The sequence below is a fragment of the Phyllostomus discolor genome, chromosome 5 (genome assembly GCF_004126475.2).
Source record: "Phyllostomus discolor isolate MPI-MPIP mPhyDis1 chromosome 5, mPhyDis1.pri.v3, whole genome shotgun sequence".
Classification (NCBI taxonomy): domain Eukaryota; kingdom Metazoa; phylum Chordata; class Mammalia; order Chiroptera; family Phyllostomidae; genus Phyllostomus; species Phyllostomus discolor.
The window spans coordinates 16405334-16429521 of NC_040907.2; the positions used below are offsets into that span (position 1 = coordinate 16405334).

The following is a 24188-nucleotide window of genomic DNA, read 5'->3' on the forward strand; positions in this document are numbered from 1 at the left end:
CACACAGCCCAGGAAGCCAGGATCTCCTGGGCCCCTCCGTGTCCTCCATCCCCAAGTTCAGAACAGGTCAGGCCACACTGGCAACAGCTGGCCCCATCAGATCCGGTTTCAGGCTGAGCTCCTCGGGACACTGTCAGGCTGAGGAGTGGCCCAGGAGCTGCAAAGTGGTTAGGGCAGGATCCAAGATGACATTCCTGTCCCCCCTCCCAGCGGTGACCAGGGCATCTTTGCACTGGCACAGCTTCCTGGGCTGGAGGAATAAGGAAAGAGGAAACCAGCCAGGTCCTTACCTGGTCAGAAGCCTCCTCCCTCCAGGCAAGGGAAACATGCGGCTCACAGCTGAAGTGACCAGCACACAGGTGGCCTTCAGGTGCCCCCTGGCCCCCCATCTCAGGGGGACATGTAGGAGAGGGCAGGGGCCCTAAGTTACCAGCAGTGTTGGCGGTGAAATTAGACCTCAGTTCTTAAGTTGTGCAAAGGAGGATTTCAAAGCTAAGAACTCAGACTGTAGGAGAAAGTTTATTTAGAAAGTGACAGAGGTAGCAGGAGGGCCCTTGGAGATGAGGAGAAAGGCAGAGGTGAGGCACCTGGGGGTGGGGGAGAAGAAGGGGGAGGGAAGGGCATGAGGACACTGGTTCTTCATCTTGAGGGTTTTTTTTTTTTTAATTTTTAAAATGTGTTTATTGATTTTAGAGAGAGAGAAACACTTACATGAGAGAGAAACATCAGTGGGACCCACAACCTAGGTACGTGCCCTGACCGGGAATCGAGCCCCCAACCTTTCGGTGTACAGGACGATGCTCCAACCAACTGAGCCACTGGGCCAGGGACATCCTGAGGGCTTTAAAGGCTGGGAGTTTAGGGGAGATCTTAGGGGAGGATCTCAATAGACTATCCATCAGCTCTATGCTGGTGTACCAAAATGAGATTGATTCCCTGACTTCATCCATCCGTGCGTGTGGTTGGCACAAATGGCACTAATTGGACTTTTGTTATCTATCTCCCCGAGTAGGGTGATTTAAGTTACATATTTACTCTCTGATTGGGAAGAAGTATAAACCATTTACTCTTAGGCATCCTTGGTTGGGGAAGATAGAATTTTGTGATTTACTAGATGGCTATAAATGGCCTGGCCATGTAACTCTGCCTCAGTTTCCCTGTTCCACTTGCCCTGGCTCACTAGCCTGTCTCCCAACTCCCCAGGCCCCGTGGCCTCCTTAAACCAGATCACTGTTAGAGGCAGAAGAGGGAGGGGGCCCTGTCCACGGGCTTCCTTATGGATCCATAGGGCAAAGGCAAGACAGATTGAAAAAGGGAAACGGGGTGTGTAGGCAGGGGATGTTGAGGCCAGGCTCCCCTCCAGCACCCCTCACTGTACTCACCGCCTTTCCCTGAGGCTGGTGGTTGGTAGGACAGCATTGGCTGAGGATTAGGCCCAAACCCAGGCCCAACAGGAGCTGACCCAGGAGCCGGAGGAGTCGGGTTTTACTAGCTTTACACTGGCTGACTTCCCATCATGGGGCTGGCTGCAGTCAGATGGGAGAGGCAGGGGAAGAGCCTCGCTCCTGCTGTGGGCACGGTTCCCCCACACTGAATGTGGAGCTACGATCAGGAGAGGGATCTGGCTTTAACAGCCAAGGTAAACAGAGTCCTGGCTGGGCTTGAGGGACACTGGGCCCCGCCATTTGTAGGTCCTGTCCGTGCTCCAGTTGGCACCTGGCTAGGCAGTCAGTCCGATGGACCCTGGCACGCCTGACAGTCCTTCATGTCCTCGGAGTAGTCCTCGATCTGGATGGTTATGGTGTGGAAGTGGAACTGCCTCTGTAGGCGGGCGCTGGCTGCCTTCAGCACAGCCTGGGCATCTGTGTTGTGAGCTGGAGGCCAAGAGAACACACCAGGGGAGGCACCAGAAAAACACTTACTGACTCTTGGGCCCTTAGAAACAATCAGGAGTCCAACGCTCATGCCCTACCCACAGCAGAACAGGACGGATAACCTCAAACATCAAGAAAGCCCAGATTCCACTCCTGTACCAGGTAACCCCCCAGCTCCCACACCTGGTGCAATCCTGAAAGAAAGCACTGGAATCACTTGGACCCATCGGGAATGCCCAGGCCTCTGGCCACCTCTCTCCCTCACCCCGCCCTGAGGTGTCCCCACCGCTCACCGATGGCAATGTGGACAGACAGCACGGGCTGCGCCACAGTCAGCGCCCAGATGTGCAGGCTGTGCAAGGCTTCCACGCCCTCCACCGCCAGCAGCAGGTCCCGAACAGCCGTGAAGTCCACGCCCTTGGGTGTCCCTGGGGACAGCAGGGTTGGGGCTGAGGGAAACCGCTCCCTTCCACCCAGTATGGGTGTTCCTGCTCCTCCACTGTCATCTCAGAAGAGCTCCTTGGCCAGATCTGCTATTGCCCCTATCTCCCAAATGATCTCCTGCGTATCTCCCTGTGGTGTTTCCCTCTTAGCACTTAAAACTATCTGACACTATCTCGTTTGTTAGCTTCTTGTCTGCCTCCACTGCTGGAACGGAAACTTCCTGAGAGCAGGACAGTCTGCTGTGTCTACCGCCCTGTCCCCATGGACACCCCTGACGCCAGCCCTGGAGCACAGAGCTGGACGAACAGTGCGGTAACTTAGGGCACACCGTTTGCTGCTGCCTAGCACCCCTCGGAGCCCAGCCACATCCTCCTGTGAGGCAGCATCCTCAGAAAAGAAGGCTTGAACTGGCTCAGCAGCCTCGGCCAGCACTGAGTGCTCTTCTCTGAGCCTCAGCCCGCCCCCTGTGCAACAGGAAGCACAGTCCTCACCCCTCTCTCTGCTAGAGGGAAGGCAGACTGAGGCTGAGGGAGTGTATGGGGAAGGACCGGGGTGCCAGGTGCTGCAGACCCAGCCCCGAAACCACCTGGCTGGGTCAAGAGGACACATCTCAGCGGGGAGGAGGCACCCTTGGGCCTCGGGGGGAAGGGAAGGCATGGTCAGGGGACATTTCCAGGAACGGCCACACCTGAGGGCCCAGCTCCGTGCCAAGATCAGCCGAGGGCCCCAGGCTATGCCAGGCTGCAGGCCCTGGTTCCCTTCCAAAGTGCTGAGATCCACCCCTCCCCCCTGGGACTCCCATCAGAGCCGGAGAGCCAAGAGCAGAAAGGGAGCCCCAAGCCCAGTCACCTTCCATTAGCACCAGGATCACGTCTCTCAGGATGGTCAAGGTCGTCCCCAGGACCAGGATGGAAAAGAGGAAGGTGCAGATGGGGTCCACAAACTTGTACTCCGGCTGCAGGAAAAAGGGAGGGCAGAGCTGGGGTTCAGCGCCTCAGCGTCCCTTCACCTCCCCTCCCAGCCCCGTGTGGGGAAGAGGGGCTCTCTCTGCGGGTGGGCGTGAGCCTGGCCCTGCGTCCCTGTGTATTCTGTGCCCAGAAGGACAGGCATGACAGACTGCAGTTCAAGAGAAGGTATAGTCCCTTCCCAGCCCTCCTTGGCAAGCGGCTGAGGCACAGACAGGGCTAAGTGGAATCTTAGATACCATCTAGCCCCTCACCCCCATTTTACAGGTAGGTAAAGGGAGACTCGGTTACATAAAGGGACTCGCTCTACATCACACAGCTAGCAAGGGGCAGAGCCAGGCTTCAAACGCAGCGCCTGACTGGTTCAGATGTACCGCGCCTCCTCTGTCTGTGTGATGGGCGAGGCCCAGGCTTCGGCAGCACACGGTGCTGGGCTCGAATGTGGCTCCACAACTTACTAGCTGCGTGACACGGAGCAAGTCACTGAACCTTTCTGGGCTTCAGAAAACACCACTGCTTACTCTTCAGGGTTGTTGTGAGGGTCAGAAATTGAATAAATGTTCCTTCCCTTCCCCCACCGTTTGCCAAGAGCTGGGAGGGGCTAGAATCTGGAAAGGGTCCTGTGCAGAGAGGAGCCCCCAGATGATCTACACCCTGCCCACACCCTGCCCATCCCCCACCCTGTACAACCCGCAGAGCCACACCCTGCCCACCTCCCCCGTCCTCAGCTCTGACCTTGAAGTATAAAATATAGGCCGCCACCAGGATGCCCACGCTCTGCAGCAAGTCTCCTATCACGTGGATAAAGGCAGCCCGGACACTGGGGTTCCCCTGCTGCTGGCTGGTGTCATGGCTCTGCCCGTGGTTGTGGCTGTGCCCGTGGCCAGACTGGTGAAGAGTCAGCCCCATTCTGCGGGAGCGGAGACAAAGCCCAGGGGCTCACTGAGGGAGCAGGTACAGGCTTCAATCAGCCAGGAAGAGGCCACTCATGAGGGCCGGCCTCCCCGTGGGGCAAAAATCCCAGGCCCCCAGAATGCATGATTCCTTTGACTGTATGAGGAGCCTGACCCATGTGGCCTTGGTTCTGAGTGCCGAAGGAGAAAAGGTTCAACTCCAATGCCAGGCCAAATCTGGGCGCCAAGATGCCCCAGTGCCGAATCTCAGGGCAGGGGGGCACCATGGGGGCCATCAATCCCCCGCCGTGTCACGGATGGGGAAGCTGAGTCTTAGGGAGGGAAGTGGCTTGCCCGAGGCTGCTGAGCAAGGATGACAGAACCCAAATGAGACAGTTGCTCTGCACACCCGGCCTCTCACTGAGACCAGTTTCAGTCATATCAGCTTGAGAAACAACTTGGATCCTTCCATGGGACGTCTGCTCCTGCAAGAACTATACTGACCCCCCTCCCCCCGCCACAACTTCAGGTATGAAGCCTTGCACGTTATTCACCAACATGCATGGGGAGGGGAGGTAGGAGGGGAGTTGATGCTGCCGCAGGTTTACAGTTCCCGACGGACCTGGCCCAGGCCTCAGGCAGAACCCAGGGGCTCCAGGCGCTGGAGCTCAGACAGTTAGGGAAATTCTGTTCCTGTAGCCTGCACTGGAGCGTGGCCCGCCCTGTTTCCACCAGAAGGCACGCCGGTGTGCACGTGAGAAATGGGAGGAGGGGGGCCTTACATGACGTTCACGGCCACGGCACAGCCCGCCGTTATCAGCATGGTCCTCCCCTCGATCTCATAGTCCCCGGAGATCAGCCGCTTCACTGCCAGGTACACCAGCACCCCAGTCATGACCCAGATGGACAGCACAGAGAGCAGGGCTCCCAGGATCTCTGAGGAAGAACCGACCCCAAAGCCAATCTCGCATGCGGCCCTACGGCTGAGGGGACCTCCCCTTCCCCCTAGGACCCCCCTGTCCCGAGTCAGGGCCTGGGGGTCTAATGGGTCTCTGCTGAGAGTATGGCTGCACCTTACCCCACCACTCACACATCTGACAATGTCAGAGCTAGAAGGAACTTAAGAAGGCATTTGAGTCAAGTCTTTTTGTTTTACATGTAATGAAAGCGGCTTTTTAAACTATTGCTCAGCTGGCAAACTAAGGCTTCTGAGGAGGGGAGGCTGGGCTATCTCCCACCAAGAGGAAAAAGATAATGCAGCTAGGACATGAACTAAAGAGGGATTAAAGTCTGCACCTTCCAGAAGGCTTTGCTGACCTTTCCAGCCCCGCAGAGCTGATCCACGGAGCTAACGTTACAGTCATTTGTTCTCGAAGTTTGCCCACTTCATTTCATAGGAAGGTGAGCCCTCCTTTCCCAGAGGATGGAAGCCAAGTTTGACATTATCTGTCCCCACAAAAGTCACCCCCCTGGCCTCACTCAGGGGGTCCGCCCATCACAGCCACCTAAGAACCCATGCCTTGACCTGCCCCTCTTCCCGCCCCACCCCCACCCCCACCAGGGCCCTCACCAGCTCGCTGCCAGCCGAAGTTCATGGTCTTGGTGGCTGGCCGGGAGGACATCCAGAGCGAGAAGAGGCTAATGAGCATGCTGGCAAAGTCAGTGAGCAGATGGGCGGCGTCGGTCATGATCGCCAAGCTGTGTGCCAGGTACCCACCTGCAGGGGCAGTGATGAGGATGGTGGGTCCTGGTCAGCTGCCCAAGGAGCCAGCTTCCCAGACTGTTGTGTAGCATGGAAACCGGGGGCTCTGGAGGAAAACACTAGACTGGGACCTCTCCGCCCATTCACCATACAACCACGGGCAAGCACTTCCTCTGTGCCTCGACTTCTACTGTCTGTGAATCGGGACTAACATCTACTTAGAGGGCGAATGTGAAACATCGAGTTCAAATAGGGCCTGGAAAGCACAGGAGGGGTTTAGTAAACTCTTTCCTTCTAGGCATTCAGGCCTTCCCTGACCTACCAGTTGTGTGTGGTCTTGGGTATATTATTAAACCTACACGTACCTCAGTTTCAACATCTGTATAATCAGGACAAGGTTGTTTTGAGGATTCGTGCGAGAGGAGTATACAAAAGACTCAACAAAGTACAGGGAATATAGTCAATGACATTGTAATAACTACGTATGGTGTCAGGTGGGTCCTAGACTTAACGGGGTGGTCACTATTTTGTACCCCTGAAACTAATATACTATTTGTATGTCAATGGTAATTGAAAAATAAAGGTTTTATTTAAATAAAAAATCTAAAAATTTTTATTTAAATAAAAAATTTTTAAAATGCATAGTGAATGTTCAATCTTGACCATGACCCTTGAACACCTGTTTGAACAGCACAGGACCACTTGTAGGCAAATTCTTTTCAATAAACACAATTAGCCCTTCATATCCTCGGGTTTCCCATCTGCCGATTTAATTAACCCTGTGGAAACCAGTACTTCGTATTCACAGACGCAGTTTTCCAACCTGGGATTCCCAACCGTGGTGCGGCGGTTGAACCCATGCATGAGAAGGGCTGGGTTTGGGGAAGCCAAAAGTTACATGTGGATTTTCAACTGTGCAGGTCAGCACCCCCCTCCCCCCAAAGCCCCCTACATTGTTCAAGGATCAGCTGTATTAATATTACTGGAATATTCAGGAGAAAAGCCTTTTGGATCACCCAGACTACCCATGGGCCAGTTTCGTTTAATCAGCACAAAAGTCCTCACCAATGATTTCTCCGATCATGAACATCAGGCAGATGGCAGAGGCCACGTAGAGCTGGCGGCAGGCCCGCTCCTTCTTGGGGTCACAGTGACCGCCAGGACCCTTCCCCGCGTGACAGTAATGGTTGCTCTCCGCGGCCAGCTCGATGGATGGCAACTTGGGGTCGGGTGGGGACACAGAAATCCAGGCAGGGCCATCCTGCCACGGAGGCCCCGCGTAAGACCTGGCGGGAAAGGGAGGGAAGGAGGAGACTCAGCTCTGAGATGGGGACGAGGGGGGCTGACTCCAGGCCTATCTCTCAGAGGGGCCTTGGCGTCCCCACGTGTACAATTAGGAGAATACCTAAGGACACTCGAAGCTGGACAGTCCCTAAGGAGTGACCAGAAGCCCATGTTCGAGGTGGGTGCTGGGGGACTGACCAGGCTCGGGGAGTCTAAGGGCCTTGGCACGGGATGTTCACTCCTCCCCCATCCCTCCCAGGGCCTAAAGGAGGCAAAGACCTTGGGAACTGGCCAAGAGGCGGGAGCGGTGCTCGGGAGCCTAGAGACGGATCAGAGCCCCCGCGGAAGGGCAAACACTTATCTGGTGCACCTGGGGACAGAGGGCCTCCCAGGGCGAGGCTGCCGGGGCAAAGTTCCCGGCCGTGGGCGGAGCTCTAGGCGTTGCACTCCAGACCAGCGGACTGTGAGCAGCCTCGAGGGAGGGATGATCCCCCGTCCACTCCGGATTTCCCCTCTCCTTCCCCTTACCCCACCCCTCCTGTGTGGTCCTACTTCTAGCCGCCACCAAAACCATCCCGGGAGAGCAAATGCTGCCGTTCAAATTCCCATCCCTCCCCAGGCTCTCGCCTTACCGGGCTCCGGGCCTGGCGTCCAACAGATGCTGCTTATCCGTGGCCTTCATGCGGCCCCACATGCCCCGCTCTGGGTCGGGACGCCGCGCGCGGCTGCCCAGCGGAGTGAACCTTGGAAGCTGCGCGCCAGACGCTCGCGGCAAGGAAGCGTCTCACCTTCTGGGAAAGCCCTGCGTCCCTCTCCCGTCGCCCCTCGCTCGCCCCTCGCACACCGCACACGGCACACCAGCTCTGTCGTGCCGCCGCCCCTGACCGGGCTGCGCCGGGGCCCGCGCTGGGACCGTCCCGCTGCCGCGCTGTTCCAGCCTCGACTCCGCGCGCCGAGCGCTTTATCCGGCCCTTGCCACCCCGTGTGAAGCGGCCTGCCACGCGTCGTGTGCAAAAGCCTGCGGGGGAAGGGGGAGGGGTGGCCGGCTGCAAAGGATGCCCGGGAGATGCCCTGGAGCATCCATCCCCTGTGTCCCCGGGGCCCGGGGAGCCCACCTGGCTGGCGACGAGTTCCTTTCCTAAGTTAGGAGTGGGCGACGGCTTCAAGCTCTGTTCCTCGCACCGGGCTGGCAGCGTCCCGCAGAGAAGTTCCCGGATCTTGGTTTGTAGGAATTCACCTTGGATCCCCGGAGAGCAGGCAAGTGGCTCCTCAGGCGACTTCCCTGGGGAAGTTGTGACTTCCCTGGGGCTGGAGACTGAGAGAGTTTGGTAGGTTCCCACCCTCAGAGCAGTTGGCTGTGTTCCGCTCAGGCTAGGTAGGGTGGTCCTGGGGGCGGGGGATTGGAGGGGGCGTCTCCCCCCTCCGGGTGGGGCGGTGGCCCTCTTTCGGACTGATTGGGACTGAAACAGACCCATCCTCGCCTCTGCGGCAGCGCTGGTTCCTTGCCTGCGCGCTCCAATTAGAAGTCGGAGTGGCCGGCGTTATCTCCATCCCCTGCCGTCGGCCGGTGTACTTCAGCGCCGGCCTCCATCTGCTCGGAGCGACGCTGTCACCACTATCCCTTCTCCTCTGACCCCAGCAGCTCGCAGGAGTCCCAAGAGGTGCCGCGCATGGTGTTCCGCCTCTCACTTTCTGGCCTCAAAATTCCTTAGGTCTTCTATTGCAATATACTTCAGAAAATAAAACTGTAAAGAAAAGCAAGTATGTGATTGTTAAAAAAAAAAAAAAAGGAAAGAAACGATAGTAGCTATCTCTAAGCCGAAGAAGTGATGAGGGGAAGGGGGTACCCGGAGGGCTTCTGGGAGCTGGCAGTGTTCTTTCCTTGACCTGCATGGTAGCGACACTGGATTTCGTTCTACAACAGTAACTAGTTTGTGCGCTTGTGTGTCTGCAATGTATCACAATTTTTAAAGAAGTTACTAAAAATGCTTCAGAACTTGAGAAAGGACCAGAAATGAGAGCAAAATCTGATTCCTTGACATTCAAATTTAGGGACTGAGCTAAGTTAACCTTGGAAAAACTCCCAAATGTGAGTCAAGATGTGAGGGTTTCCAGGGTCATCACAGCCCTGGCGGGCGTGGCTCCGCTGGCTGGGCACTGTCCTGCAAAGTGCAGGGTCGCAGATTTGATTCCCAGTCAGGGCGCATGCCTGAGTTGCAATGTTTCTCTCCCTCTCTTTCTCCCTTCTCTTCTCTCTAAAAGTAAGTCAGTGAAATCTTCAAAAAATGTAAAGTGTTAATGTCCACATCTATAAGAATTTTTATGAGTTTATTTGAGCCAAACTGACTACCATTGCCAGGAAGGAAAATCTCAATAGATTGAGAAAATGCTCTAGAGAATTGCAATTTTGCGCCCCACTTCATACAGTGCAAAGAAAGGAGGGGGTACAAAGAGGGTGACGTGGAATTCATTGGTGACAGCTTAGGGAGGCGAGAGAAAGTCAAGCGGGGAAGTCTCTGGGGTTGGATAAAGACTAACAGAGGAGAAAAATGCTTCTTCCACGTTGGTGGGTACAGGACGGTTAACAATTAACCTGCTATCATTGTGCCCTGAGAGGTCTGGAAAAAGGGATTACTCAGACATTCCAAAGATACTTCATGTTAGACGCAAAAAAACTATAGGCAGTCTCCATTAAGGTAAAGATTGAACTTTGTCAAGGAAGATACCAGAAGGATGTGATTACCTGCCATGAATTTTGGTTAAGAAGTTTTAATTTCAGACCATCCTGTGTGGTTACTTTCTGTCTCTGAGGTTGTAAGGCCGGCCATGCAGGCCCCCTCTGAGTTTGTAAGGTTGCGTGTGTGGCCCCATTTTTGTCCACAAAGCACTTTCCTAAAGTGAGCTTCAAGCCTTGGCTGGGCGGGTCAGTTGATTAGAGCGTCGTCCTGATACGCCAAGGTTGCAGGCTTCGTTTCCGGTTGGGGCACATACCAAGAAGCAACCAAGGAATACATAAATAAGTGGAACAACAAATCAATGTTTCTCTCTCTCAAATCAATTTTTAAAAAGTGAGTTACACAGAACATTAGTTCTAGAGCAGGGGCCTCAAACTTATTTTCACCGGGGACCACATCAGTCTCGAGGTTGCCTTCAAAGGGCCAAATGTAGTTTTAGGACTGTATAAATGTAACTACTCCTTAACAGTTAAGTGAGAGCTCAATGCTGCCGCCAGGCAGAAACAAGGTGCTGGGCCAGATAAAATGAGGTGGAGGGCAGGATTCCGCCGGCGGGGCCTTATGTTTGCCGCCTATGCTCTGGAGGATGTCACGTAAATGAATAAACTGGGAAATGTTGGGTTAAATATTCAATCCACCAAAGAGCCTTCAAGATCAGGCAGTGTTCCAAATACCATAAATGTGATTAGCCAGTCATGGTCTAAAGTCAAATAGTTAAAGAAAACTATTCGACACTTGCTACTCGAATGTCGAAAAGGTGAGGCAGTGTCTTCAGTGTTCATCAGATTTATAAGTCCAAGGTTCTTAGACCCAGTTAGTGGGTGCACTGTGCCCGATTCAGCTTCATCTCCCTCCCAGCCCCTAGGCCCCTTGTTCTTGGAAAGCCTTGGTGCTAATAACTATCACCTTGGTCATTGCCTCATCCCCTAGCACTGGTGGCTGCCTTGGCCTTCCCTGGGGTACATGTGGACTCCAGCAGGGCATCCGCTGTTCAGTGCCAGCACCCATGCCCAACCCAGTGGACCACGGAGGTTCTCCTCCACCCGCTACTCACAGAGTCAACAGATGGTGTCCCATCTAGCTTAGCTCCCCTTAGCAGCTGCCTAGAGGGGCCAAGCGATGCAACCTGGAAGTGTACGGCAATTAACAGCCTGGGAGACAAACTTCAGTCCTGAGACAGGAAGTGAAAGGAGCCAGCAGACAAAAACCTCTCCCTCTGAGGAAGTGCTTTGAGTCCAGTTATGTTCTTTATGACCCGCTTGGAACATCACACAGCACTGAGCAAACAGCCGGGTCTCTGGTGAAGCTGCGGCAGGCTCAGTAACTCGACACTTTCTATTTGGTTCTCTCCTCTCCTGCCTTGCTTCCACTTCCCCTCACCTGGGCTGCCCTGGGATTTAGCCAGACTAACACACTGAAGCGCTGCCTTGGGCTCTGTTTTCCAGAGAGCCAGAGAGCCGGGCGGCATTAAACATGTTTCTCAAGGATCATCTCAGGGAGTTTTGCATGGAGCTCCCATAAGGAAACACTGATGTAAAGAACTCTTGTTTGGTGGGACAGAAGCCCAGTCTTGCCATTGCTGTCTCCCTCCTGAAGACGTCTTTCTGTGAGGCGTCTGTCCCTCCTCTCTGAACTCTCCAGAAAAGAAAGCTGAATGAAACGGAAAGGGCAAAGCCAGAGACATTTGCTATCGTGGCACCATTTGCCAAGCAGGCCTGTGACCTCGTTAGACACGACTGCCACTTTACTCTTCCGAGCTCGTCCCCAGGACTGGGAATCACTTGAAAGCAAAAACAGAACTGACCACGCCCCAGTCACAGGTGGAAGATAACATGAAAATAAACTGCAGCCCCCCGTTACAATGCCCAAACAGCACCCCCTCCACCCTTTAGAATCGAATTATTACCCAATAAAAACCCAGAGCCCCCACCCCTTGGTGCTGGTGTACCTCTCCACACCACGTCCCTCCCCTTTCTTGGAGAGAGAATAAAAACTTTATTCTCTACACTTTCTTCTCTCTGTGAATTTTTCACAGCCGAGTCACGGACCACCCTAATAGAAAGCCCAACTCCTTTGGTAGTAACAGGAAGAGAGCGCTGTGCATTTATTAGAACAACAGGTAACACAAACAGTCTCCACCCCCTCTGTCAGGGACAGGCACTGGAGCACCCCACGTCACCCCTCCCAGGTGCGGGAGTGCTGCCCAGCCCTCCTGTCCAGGGAGAGGACGCCGGTGGGCGGCCAGGCCACCCTGGCTTCCTTCCCCCTGCCTAACAGCCGCCAGTCACACGATGACCAGGCGTTATCATACAAAAGTCCCTTTACAAAAAGCACCAAATTGGCATACATATACAAGTATATACAAAAATCACATTTTAAAAATGTACAAAATGCTCTATTTTGCACCAGTGTAGAAAAGTGTCCTCCGTGGTTGTTTCAAGCACGCTCCCAGTTCTGCTTCAGTGACTGCGCGGGGCACAGCGGTGGGGGCCGCTCCTAGTCCTTGCTCTCTGAGCAGAGAGAAGACACACCTCCCCTTCGCCCCTCCAGGGGCCCCGACCCCTCCCACTCTGGGCCTGTCACCAAGGCAGCTGGGCCCATCCCCACCCTCCCCAGTCTCTCTGCATCTAGAGGGTCTCTTCCTCAGCCAGCTCCTTACTGGTGTCCTGAAAGAAAAAGACAAAGAAACGCAAAATGAGACCGGCACTCAAGGGGGTCCAGGGCTCACCAAGCTGAAGCAACCGATGATTAAACTCCAATTCCTGCCTGGCCTCTTCCTTTTTAAACCAAAATCGAATTTAGATGCCCAGACAAAATGGGATTGCACATCCAATACAAAACTCCAAAAGACTACTTTCTATTTCTCAACTGGACTGGAGTTTAGTTCCAATAATAACTTGGCTTTTAAAGTAATAGTAGCAAACATATGCTAATTAGCAAGCACATCCTTTCCAGGCACCAGACGCTGCACACTCTCAGTATACTCCTTGCTGTCGGCAAGTACGGTCACGCTCCCATGGACCGAGGAGTAGCCTGAGAATCAGAATGTGAACTGCCCGAGGTCACACCGCCAGTCCGTGATAAAGACGTGACACAGTCTGCTGGGTTGGCACCCTCGGATGCCCGACGGGGCCAGCCGACAACACGAGGGAGGAGAACAGCAAGGCCGACAGTGGCGGCCGGGCAAACTGGCGTGTGCAGCCCCACGCAGAGGAGAAACCCCGCCCAGCGCCCACTCTCCGGAACGAGACAGAAGGGCGAGCCCAACGTCATCAGCTCTTTCAACCTTTTTACAAGAAGGTGGAAATCCAGATTCTTAGTTGAAATCTCCTTTTTAAAAATCCCTTAAAAAATCTCCTAATTTTTAAAATGTTGCCAACAGATTTGGAAAAGATTAAGCTTTGTGCTGGCCGAACAAAACAGCTCAGTGGACCGAGCTTGGCTCTTGAGGCTCTTGGCTCTTTTACATGTTACGCTGCGTCAATTTCCATATAGATATAGGTCATTTAGACATAAAAATGGGAACTCCTTACTATGCATGGTTTGGGGTTTTTTCCTCTAAGAGCAAAGAGAGCGGGACTTTCTCTATGAAAGGTTGACACAATTACGGTCATCAGCACCCAGTGGCATCACCCCAATGTCCAGCACGGCGCTTTGCACCCAGTCAGCATCGCATGTTTTTAACTGACTGACTGGATGAATGAATGAATGAATGGAAGTTGATGGATTTCTTACCTTCTTCCTTTCCCTCTGTGGACCCTTCCTCTTCCTGATCTTCTTCTTCAATGTACTCTTCCTCTTCCTCATCTGAGTGTGACAGAGAACACCAGGGTTAGGGTAGGCTGGTTTCTCAGAGGTGTTGCTCGCACCAGGCTGGGGATAGCACCGATCCTAGTCCCTCTGATGCCTAGTCGGAGCCCACCAGCCATACAATGACTTTAGTGGCCCAGGAGGTGACGGGCTGGCCAAAGCCAAGCTGCACGTGAGTGGGCTTCCTTCTTCCTCCGCCCTCCGTCTGCACACTCCCGGGGAGGGAGGTTCAGGAGGCTCCTTTGTTCCAGGAGCCACAGCAGCCTCTATCACCTGATCTGCCTGTGACCAGAGGGGACTTTGCTAGGCACACTGTACTTCTGCATACCTCTCAGTTAGACAGAATAATATCACCTGCAGAGATGGGACAATAATGCCTTGATTTTCAGTGATCAGAGTCCTTGTCTTGAAGGAATTTGCCCAGCCTTTGAAATCTGCTTGCCTAGCAATCCCTGTCCACTTTTCCTGATTCCTCAGCCTACAGAGGGGTGGATAGGGGTCGGGAACACTTCTGGGGCACCTGCTCCTTGGTTTTCTGCAGCTGAGCCCCAGACAGACTGTGAGTGGGTTGCAACCTGTGTCCTCACTTTCCCATGCTCAGAAACCACCTTCAAGCTGTGCTAACAAGGAACATGCCTATTGTCCACCCCTCTCCAAAGCTGCTTCCTCATTCCTTTGGGGCCTTGAGGGGGTTACTACAGAGTCAGAGCATTGTCTAGAGTGTCTAGGAAGAGGCTTGAAAGAGTGAATGCCTCCAAAATGACAGCCAAAATTCCAGCCACCTCCCAGGAGTCTGCACGTAACCCAGGGAGTTTTGCTGCTCTTGTTTCCTCGTTGTTACATTAACTACTCGTGCCAAGTGCTGTGCGCAGCGCTGCACATGCGCTGTCTCATGCAATCCTCACCAAGGATCTATGAGCCCGACGGCCCTTGGTGACATCCACACGGGCTGCTACTAGCTGTGTGGCCTCCAGGAAACCTCTCATTGTCCCTGGGCTCCACTTTCTCAACTACAAAATGGAGATGACAACAGAAACCACCTCGTGGAGTTGTATTAAGTGATAGAATTTATGTCAAGGGCTTAGTGCCTGGGACGTAGAAAGTGCTTAATAAATTGTACTGTAGCTGTTGGTATAGTTCTCTCCCCAGTTTCCTATGAGGAAAACTAAGGCTGAGGGACATTATGAAAGGCAGCGCAGGTCTTCACAATGCCACGCTGTTCACACAGTACGACCCACTCTCGAATATTTTAGTTTCAGGAGGGTGACCCTGGACCAGGTGATCTACAGCGACGGCCACACCCACGTCTGACAGCATCTCAGCTTCGGGATGCGTTTTGTCCTCACCCACAAGTGGGGTCTATCTGGTGCTCTGAGAATAGATGTGACACCACATTCTGCAAGCTGGCAGGCGAGCTGAGCTTCCTCCTGCCGGCCGCGGCACAAGTCTTTCCTCCTCCTGCACGCCCGCCTCTCTCTGTCCTGTTCATGGAAGCATCGCCTCTCAGGGCAACACCAGTTTGGCAGGACTAGACACACTGTCTCCTTTTCATTGCAGAACAGCTGCCTTTCAACTGCGGCCTTGAGCAAATGGTTTACATCTTCCTGGGGTTTCTTCATTTTCTCTTATTATTTTCCTCTTATTACTGTTATGGTTACATGTGACAATTATCGTAGGTACCCTGTGGAAGGGTAACTATAAACAGAAACGAGGATATGGTGCAGATAAAGTAGGGTCCCTGAGGATCATAGATGATAGCATGAAAAAACTAAAGCCAAAACTAGCTTTAGCACTAATTAGCACATGTCTGATGTCCCACAAACTCTTCTGTGTCAATATCTTAGTTGTTGCAGCAGCACCGTGAGGTAGTCACCATGAGCAGGCCCACTTTCAACCTGAGTTTTAGTTAGCAAACTGAAGCTCAGGGAGGTGGAGGGGTTCAACAGGGGTCACACAGATAACACATGGCAGTCCCAGATGGAAACTTAGGTCTGTCTGTCTCCAAATGCAATGCTCTTCCGACGGCCCAAGATGCCTCCCTGCAGTGATGATTTACTGAGCAACAATTATGTACTAGGCACTGTGCTCAGCTCTGGGCTCATCCGGAAGCTGGCTGATATCTGGGCATCTTTGCTAGTGTGTCTGTCTCCACATGGGGCTCAGTGGAAGGGAAGCTGATCCCCAGGGGTTGGGCAGGGAAACAGACAAGGGGCACCCCCACCTCCTTTACCTGTCCCAAAGCTGATGGCCCTCAGGGTCTCTGCTATGTGCTCTAAATCCAAAGTGAAGTAGTCCATGTTTTCAAAGCCCTGCTCTGTCTTCCCCAGCTGGCAACCCTTGGAAGCTTCCACAATGCTGTGGGGGAGAAAGAAAGTGGGGGCGGGGGAGAAAGAGAGATCTGGGACTTAGTGTAGGGAAGGGGTATTTTAGCTCCAACTCCCACCAGTGCACATGCTTGCCCACACCCAGGCCTCGCGCCTAGAGGCTCCCTCTGGAGAGGTGGCGTATTTCCTCTCCAGTCACAAGCAAATACCAGTTCGAGAAAGCACGGGATGATGCAAAGGCCAGGAAAGCCAGCCCGGGGTGAGACCCTCCCAGCAGCCCTAATGTAAAGGAGGAAGCCCACTGGACAGAAGTCAGAGGCCCTGGTAGGAGCTAGGGCCTTGGGTCACAGCCCTGGGGAGACACTGACCTTTTGATGAGTTGCTTGGCACTCTGTGGGGGGAGAGAGAGCAAATGGTTAGTACTGCATTAGGGGTGGCCCCGGGGAATCAGCAAAACCAGTGACTGGGTGCTGCAGATGGGCACTTGGTGCCATTCCCTAGCCCAGCTGTGACCTGCTCCCCACCCTGAACTGAATGGAACTTGGATCTCCTCCCTTTGTCCATGGTCTACACAGGCCTTGGTGACCACTCTAGGCCCTTTCCATTGTCCTGGCAGGGAGCTTGGATTTTAGAGATATCAGTCTAAATACCTTAAACCCTGAACTCTCCAAGATGAGAATGTTATCCTGGTCACTTCTTTATATCCAATGTCTAGCACAAAGCCTGAGCTACAGTAGGTGCTTAGGACATTTTTATGGAACTGCACTGTGGAATCTTTTAGCTGGTCCCTTTCTGTCTCCCCCAACAAGCTCTTCTGGGGCAGGGCTGTCTCTTACGTCTCTGTGGCTGACCTAGAGTAGGTGCTCAGTTCATAGGTGTAGGTGGAGATTGTTTCATGCCCGTTTTACAGATGAGGAAAATGAGCCTCAGGAAGGTTTAAATGACCTGCCCAAGGGCATGTAGGTGGTTAGAGAAAGAGCATGACTTGGACCTTATACAGAGCTGTTGAGTGGAACCGACTCTGCCCACACCTTCCTGGTCGTGCTCACCAAGAGGAAGATGGCTCCACCAGGCTCGTCCAGGGACTGGATGGCTTTCTCCACCAGCTTGGTGGACTTGTCCAGTTGCTCCCGGTACTGCTGTGTGAGGGCCTCGATGAAGCTGAGCTTCTCCTCCTGCTCCTGCGTGATCTGCTGCAGCAGCTCACTCTTCTTCTCATCCAGGATGGTGTACAGCATGTCGAACTTCCGGCTCAGCTGTTCCTTCGCCTGGTGACTGTTCTCCTGGGGACAGAAATCTTGGAGTCATGCCCTGTGGGCCTCTCCCCATCCCCAACACTTCCTTTCTGGAATGGGTGGGCTAGGAACAGAGAATCTAAAGCTGGAAGAGGTCTTACTGCACCCTCAGTTTACACAAGATGAAGTGAAGGTTTAGCAAGAAGAAAGCACTTGCTAAGTTTTCATAGCTCCTCAGTACACATCTGGAGTCTGGTGTCATGGGGAAGGCAACCCCCTTCCTCAAAAATAGAGACTCTGGGGTCAAATGAAATAATACATTCTGGCCCTCCAGTGTGTCCACAAGTCACACTCTTCTCCCCATTTTAGGACCAAGAATGGATTTGAGAAGCTCTGCAGCACTTGGTCCTGGAAGAGGTGGAGAAGCAGCTCCTCCCCTAGTGACCTCCTCAGTGAAGGTCCCTTGTCTTTAACACAGATGCTACATCTCAGTTTCCTATCTGGATACAAAAATGGATACATTAATAGCATCTCATCAGACTGGGGGCTCTAGCATCATCTATCAGCCTGGGAGCCCACATGGGTGGTAACAATGTCCCCTTCCTTCCTTTGAACCGATCTATTACACACTCTGTCTACCAGCAATATGACGGTCCCTTGCCCCCGTCTCATCTCCAGGGACCCATCCCAGTGAAGAAAGGAAATCATGGGTGCTTCTGCAGAAATAGAAAAGTTTCCTTCTGCCTCTACAGTCTTGCTGCTCAAATTGTGGTCCATGGGCCGGCAACCTGGGCAAACCCCGAGAACTTGTGAGAAACACAGAATTCCATGCCTCATCCCAGGTCTCTTGAATCAGAACTTGAATTTTAATAAGACCCCAGGTTGACTTGTGTGTATGTCAAAGTTTGAAGCCTTGGTCTACAGCACATAGAGAACAATGGTCTAAAAACTACCAATGCTAAAAAATAAAATCAAACCCTGGGAATTTTTGGTGGGGTGGGGGGCTGTCTTGTTCACCACCCCATCCCTAGGGCCACGGGCAGGGCCTGACACCCCGCTGTGCTCCAGAAACGTTTGTTGAATGAGTGGATTAGAGGGTTAGTCAGTCCCTTCCCACCACCCCTGCTTGAACACCCCAGGCTGCAGGCCCCAGCCTTGAGTCACAGCCCATGGATGAGCCTTCACCCCACAGGTTAGGCTGCGCTGGAGGCTTCAAACCCCCGGGTCCCCTCACCTTGGTGACACGACTGGAGTCCTCCAGCTGAGTGATGATGGTCTGCACGCGGTCGTTCCCCGCCACCAGCATGGAGATGCAGTTGCTCAGTTCAGTCTAGATGGGAGGAGGGGATGGGGGATCAGGAGAGGAGAGACAGAAATAGTCTCAGGGCCTGCCCTCTTGGGAATTGGCCGCACGTTGGCACCCTCACTCCCCTCTCTGCTAAAAAGAGCCTCCAGTAGCTGTCGGGACGCTCTTTCTGAGGTCCAGCTGAGGTCCAGAGCAGAGAATATGAGAGATACTGTTTCCTTTATTTTACAGGTGGAGCACAGAGAGGGGAGGTGAGCTGCCCAAAATGTACAGCAAGGTACTGGTAGAGGAGGGGCTTGTTTCTAAGAAAGAAGGGATGAAGACAGGAAAGAGTTGGGGGTTCAAGAAAAGACCAATGGTGGGGGGGTGGGGGAAGTGGTGGTGGGAAAATGGAGACAACTGCATTCGAACATTAATTTTAAAAATGATTTAAAAAAGAGAGCAAGAGAAGGGCAGGAGGTGGGGAAGAAAGAATATGGAAAGAGGGGCCACAGGTCGCTGCACAGACAGGGTAGGGGGTCTCCCACAGGTCCGGGGAATTTGGAGCCCGAGACAGGTGACTGGCACAGGAAGAGGTACCTGGGGCCCAAAGCACAGTGGGGTGTAAAAGTCGTGGCCTGAGAGGCCCCCATGGCCTGAGAGGCCCCTGTGGCCTGGCCCCGGGGTCTGGCCTCTCCCCTGTGGCCACACCCAGGTGCTCTCAAGTGGCTCTAAGTATAACCCATGAGCTCAGCCGCCTCCCCCAGGAAGGCAAGGACTGTTGTCCCTGTAGCCTGGGAAGTCCCTCCAGAGGGACCATTACTGAAAGGCTGGCTCAGCAGGTCTGCAAGGATCAAATCTGAATCCTGAATCATCGGGCCGTGCCCGACAGGCTGCGAGAGGCCGTGGCTCGGGCCAGTACCTTCTGTCCCTGGAAGACACTCTGCAGCGGGGCCACCTCGCATGCCTTGTGGGCCCCAAACACCTTGCACATGGAGCACGTGGGCGTCTCGCAGGTGAGGCAGTAGATGTTGATTTTCTCGTCTTCGTGCTCCTTGCACATGGGGTGTCTGCCCTTCTGCAGGGGCCTGCTGAAGTGGAAGAGTCACGAGTCACAAGGTGGGGGTCTCCTCACCCCACTCCAGTCATAGCCCCCCCCCAGATCCATGACCCTGGTGCTCAGTGATTGGATGCCCTGAGCCTTTTCTTTATTCTGGGGGGAACCAGTGCCAGGGAAGCCAATGACACCATGGTTGTCACCACATACTAGGACTCAAACTCTGGTGATGGAGTCCGCTTGGACATTGGGAGGGTGGTAGAATCCCAGAGTCAGATCTGGAGACATTTTCAAGAAGAGGAAACTGGGCCCCTGAAAGGTGAATTGACTTGCCCAAGGTCACCCAGCCAGTCAGGGCAGGGGAGGCTGAAGTTCGTTTGCTCTAATAATAGTCACCACAGCTCTCGGGTTCTGCAGGCTGGGCTCTAAGTGAAGCCGTTTATCATGGCCTCATTGGATTCTATATTTAATCCACCAGACTGTAACCTCCGTCAAAGCAGGGAAGTTTGCCCACTCCCTTCAGCCCTGAACCTGCAGCGTACAGTGCTCTGCACCGAGGAGGTGGGGAGTAAGTACAGATGGAAGGAACGAATTAGCAAGCATGGAGGGTGCCCCGACGCTCAGAGGAGGAGGCAGTGTGAGTGCCCGAGCCACGCAGCTAGTGCACGAGCTTCTCAGGGCTGCCCAACAGCCCAGCACAAGCCTTGACTCCCAGTCCAGAGATTGTCCTCCCAGGGTCTAGACCCTTCCTTCCCTGTCCTCCCAAACACTCATTTTTAGAATGTCTTTCTCCCTTTGTCTCTCTCTCCACTTGGGGCTCTGACGTGTTATCTGTGCTTCTCTCAGGAAACTGGTTGCCTCCTACCTGAGATTCATTTTGGGGGGTCTAGGTCTCATCTCCCCTCACTAGACTTCACACTTGTTGGGAGTCGACACTGTGTCTATACCACCTCTGACTTCCCAGCCCCTAACACTGCAGGCGACCGCCCAGCCCAGACTTCCGCATCCGGGTTTGAATTGGGCTGTTCTGCATTTATTCATTCTGTGATCTTGGACAAGTACTTTCACTTCTCTGAGCTGTGGCTTCCTCCCAGAGCCCCTGGGATCGTGGCAGGAGTTGGCTGTCATGGCGGTGCAGTGCCCCGCACAGGGCAGACCCCTACTGTGGCGGCTATCTTTGTCCTCCAACCACGCAGGAAGCCCTCGCAGGTTCAAACACAATAGGGCCTTCATAGGTTGCCACTGGCTAGGCTAATATTCTGGCACAATGTTGATTTTAGTAGGATTATAATGATGGAAAATATATTTGCATTTTGTAGCGTCGAGCCCTAGCGACACGAGACACAACAGCAGGCAGAGTGTTGGTCGCGGAGCCAGCCAGACAGGCTGCCTCTCAGCTGCAGCACTTGCAAGCTGAGTGGCCTTCTCGTGTCCAATGAGGGCAAGAATGCCTTAGAGTTACCGTGAAAATTAAGTAGGGGTAACTCGTGGGAAATAGTACGGTGCCTACGCATAGTAGGTGCTCAATAAATGTTTGACATTTTTTAACATTTCCCATTAAAAGCCTACACAGTCCCCGAAACGGATCTTACTGTGCCCTCTGAAAGCAGGGGAAATGAAGGCTTGAAGACTTACCCAGGACCCTACAATGCATTAGTAACAGAGTCGGACGAGCGAACACAGTTCCCTAGGCCTGGGCTTTTTCTCGCTAGGGTGGGTCTGTCACCTTTCCTTGGGCAGGACACTGCCTACAGGCTGGGACAGTTTTGGACCAGAAGGACTGCCTGGAAGTCTTGTGGGGACGTCCTGATTTGTAAAGATCTCCCTGGCAGCTGTGTCTCTCCCCAGTTTGAGGCCCAGCACGGCACAACCTCCACCGCTCCCAAGCTCTGCCTGAGCCGGAGCCTCTACAATAGAGGACGCATGGAGTTCCCCGGTCAGGGCCAGCTCCTGGCTCTTCCATTTCCCCGCTGAGCAACCGTGGGCAACTGGCTTCACCTCTTTGAGCCTCGGCCTCCTTCTCTGTGAGATGGGATGATAAGTCATGCCTGACTTACAGGGCCACTGTGCAGGAGCTGGAGAAGCATTCCCAGCGTGTGCCTCCTTTAGCTGTTGCTTTCCCTACAGAAACTGGCTCTGTTCTCACTGGGCACTTTCTCGGCTTATCGGGGCCACTCAGCTGGCCCCAGTGCCTCTCTGTCCCTCCCCCAGCTTGTCCTTCCTCCGGTTCCTATCTCAGTAGCTTGCAGTAGAGCAGTCTGGGCCCCTTCCCACTCACTGAGTGACGCAGAGAATCAGGGATGGGGGACAGAGGGAGCCTCTGTTCCTGCCTGAGCAAGAGGGACATGGCCCTCTGAGCTGGCTGGTGGAGCCCATCCACTAGGGGATCCCGAGCAGATGGAGGAGGAAGGAGCCTGGGAGAGCCAGGCACAGGACGGCTGGGCAGGGAGGACGGGCTCCCAGCGACCGGGCGCACTGACCTGGAGCACTCCTGCTTGTAGATATCGATGATGTTCTCCACCAGCAGGTTCCTCTGCAGGCCGTACACTCCGTGACGGTCCATGATCACCTCGTGGCGGCAGGTGGGGCAGCGGAAACGGCCTCCAGACATGGACATCGAGCTGCCTCGATTGGTCCAGTAGGGGTTTGCAGCCTGTGGGTGTCAAGGACAGAGGTGAGGCTTGGGCTCCTCCCCAGCCCCTGCCCTTTCTGATCTCTGACTGTCCTCCCTTCTGCTCGCCCCACCCATTCTCGTCAAACCGCAGGACCTGGACGGAGCCTCCCGTCTTGAGTGGAGCAGCAGCTCACTCACACAGGGAGCGCCTGAGAAGCACCAAGCAATCAACAGACCTGGAGTTCAAGTCACAGCTATTCTCTGAATGACTTGAGGCAGGCAACCTTGTCCCTCCAAGCCTCAGTGTGCCCGTTCGTCAAATGGGCATTACAATTAGAACCAGCGACTAGGGCTGCTACTTTAAAGGTAAAACAGTGAGAGAACATTTTGTAAAGTGCTTCTAGGGAACCTTGAGTCCTGCCTCCCAGCCAGGACATCCACTCTCCTACCTTTCTTAGGAGATGGAGCCCCCCCTGCCCCTCCCTATATTGGAGGCAATAGCCTGGAAGGGGAAGGTGTCGCTACTGGCCAGGGCCTCCCACCCTCCCTCCTCCTAAAGCTCTGGGCCCCCTGCCACCAGGGAGCTGGCTCCAGCCCCAGGGGTCTGGTTTCTCTCTCCTCTCCCCCTGCCTCCCCCACTTATCACTTGAGGCATTTGACTCCTGATTGAAGAGTCAACTGCAGTGCTCAGGGCAGAGGTGGCGGAGCTGCCACAGGATGGGGAAGGGACACATGCGTCATGGAAAAGGAACTGGGCCCTCAGAGCCACTACCCAGCCCCCCTCAGCTTAGTCCAGAAGCCTTTGCAAGGGAAAAACAGGCCCCAGTTTAGAAGAGTTCTGGGCTAAGAGAGAAGAGTTTTCACCAGGGGAAAGCCGAGGAGCCCCCTGAGCCCCCAGGACTAGGCACGCCCGGCACTGACCTGGAAGATGTCGCTGGCACACTTCCGGCAGAGGTTGTGCTGACACGGCAAGATGACCACGGGCTTGGTAAACATCTCCAGGCAGATGGGACAGATCAGCTGCTTCTCCAGGTTCTCCAGGGGGTTCCCATCCTGGATCAGGCCTGATTTGTAATCCATACCGTCGGGGGGTGTGGGGCTCACCTGGCTGCCTCCTTTACCTGCTTTGCTCTAAGCAGACGTGAGGTTTTTGCCTTTGTCACAAAACACTTGCCCAGAGTCTCTTGGCCTTCTTCTCCTGGTTCCTGAAATCTGTCTTGGTCTGAGGCCCCTCTGATATTTATAGCTGGACCCTGGTCACATGAGCCCCAGGAGGGAACCAGCTGAGCATTCTGCTGCCAGCATGGCTGGCGGGGCTTGAGTTTCCTCCCAGCCTGCAAGACCAGACTCTCAGATCACGTGTGGGAATGAGCAATCGCTGTCCTCTTGGGACGGGGGTCGTAAACAAGAACGGCCTGTTCGTGGGCAGACTTGGGGGAGGACTCCGTACCCAGAGTTTCCTCCAATCAGTCTCCTCCCACACCAGGCTGATGAGCCAGGGATGGAACCTAGGCAATAGGCCCCCGGGCGTTTCAGGGTTAATAGCCAGTGCTCGCTCTCTGGCCATCATCAGGCCCACCCTTCCTCTGGAGTCCCAGGCAGAGCCCAAGAAGAGGGGGCAGGGCAGCCCCTCTCTCTGAGCCCATCCTTCTGCCTCAGACCTGAGCACAGCACATTGCTGGAGACCTTGGCACAGAACCCCGACCCCAGCTAGCCGGCCCCCTATCCCGTGACCACTGATGCCACTTTAATGCCGAAAGAGCTCCCTTAACACGTAATCCAATTCCCTTATTTTACAGATTTTGACACTGGGATCAAATAAGGACCTTATTCAAAGTCAAAGGAAGTTAAGGGGCAAAGCCAGGAATCACATTCATTCATGAGATGGTTTCCTGAGTGCTAACTGTATACAGCAGGCGCCAGGTGACAGGCAGATGAGTAACGCTTTTCCCCACCCTGAGCTGCC

At 54.1% G+C, this 24188-nt stretch overlaps 2 protein-coding genes across 3 annotated transcripts; both read right to left on the minus strand.

Moving 5' to 3' along the window:
• Nucleotides 1-887: 887 nt before the first annotated feature.
• Nucleotides 888-8443, minus strand: SLC30A2 (solute carrier family 30 member 2). The gene is made up of 8 exons (XM_028513185.2): nucleotides 7795-8443; nucleotides 6944-7164; nucleotides 5747-5893; nucleotides 4959-5112; nucleotides 4019-4193; nucleotides 3168-3273; nucleotides 2168-2302; nucleotides 888-1874 (listed from the first exon to the last, which is right to left on the minus strand). Exons 1-8 carry the CDS (start codon nucleotides 7854-7856, stop codon nucleotides 1729-1731), a joined length of 1146 nt encoding a protein of 381 aa, XP_028368986.2. The 5' UTR covers nucleotides 7857-8443; the 3' UTR covers nucleotides 888-1728.
• Nucleotides 8444-11974: 3531 nt separating this feature from the next.
• Nucleotides 11975-23789, minus strand: TRIM63 (tripartite motif containing 63). Of its 2 annotated transcripts, none has more exons than XM_036025544.1 (9): nucleotides 23144-23789; nucleotides 22089-22261; nucleotides 19474-19639; nucleotides 18501-18596; nucleotides 17081-17314; nucleotides 16400-16422; nucleotides 15938-16062; nucleotides 13633-13704; nucleotides 11975-12563 (listed from the first exon to the last, which is right to left on the minus strand). In XM_036025544.1, the coding sequence occupies exons 1-9, from the start codon at nucleotides 23300-23302 to the stop codon at nucleotides 12553-12555; spliced, it is 1059 nt and encodes a 352-aa protein (XP_035881437.1). In that variant the 5' UTR covers nucleotides 23303-23789; the 3' UTR covers nucleotides 11975-12552. The 2 variants fall into 2 exon arrangements, with proteins under 2 accessions (XP_035881437.1, XP_028368830.1); XM_028513029.2 differs by having other exon boundaries at nucleotides 19474-19642; nucleotides 23144-23781.
• Between the last annotated feature and the right edge of the window lie 399 nt (nucleotides 23790-24188).

What these genes read in the sequence shown, in the direction of transcription:
- SLC30A2 (XM_028513185.2), bottom strand. Translation starts at nt 7,856, where the DNA reads ATGTGGGGCCGCATGAAGGCCACGGATAAGCAGCATCTGTTGGACGCC. An exon ending in CTTCGGCTGGCAGCGAGCTG is followed by an intron (nt 5,113 to 5,746) that starts GTGAGGGCCCTG and finishes GTTCTTCCTCAG; the next exon opens with AGATCCTGGGAGCCCTGCTC. An exon ending in GATCCTGGTGCTAATGGAAG is followed by an intron (nt 2,303 to 3,167) that starts GTGACTGGGCTT and finishes TGCTGTCCCCAG; the next exon opens with GGACACCCAAGGGCGTGGAC.
- TRIM63 (XM_028513029.2), bottom strand. Translation starts at nt 23,302, where the DNA reads ATGGATTACAAATCAGGCCTGATCCAGGATGGGAACCCCCTGGAGAAC. An exon ending in ACTCCAGTCGTGTCACCAAG is followed by an intron (nt 17,315 to 18,500) that starts GTGAGGGGACCC and finishes TTCTGTCCCCAG; the next exon opens with GAGAACAGTCACCAGGCGAA. An exon ending in GCCAAGCAACTCATCAAAAG is followed by an intron (nt 16,063 to 16,399) that starts GTCAGTGTCTCC and finishes TCTCCCCCACAG; the next exon opens with CATTGTGGAAGCTTCCAAGG.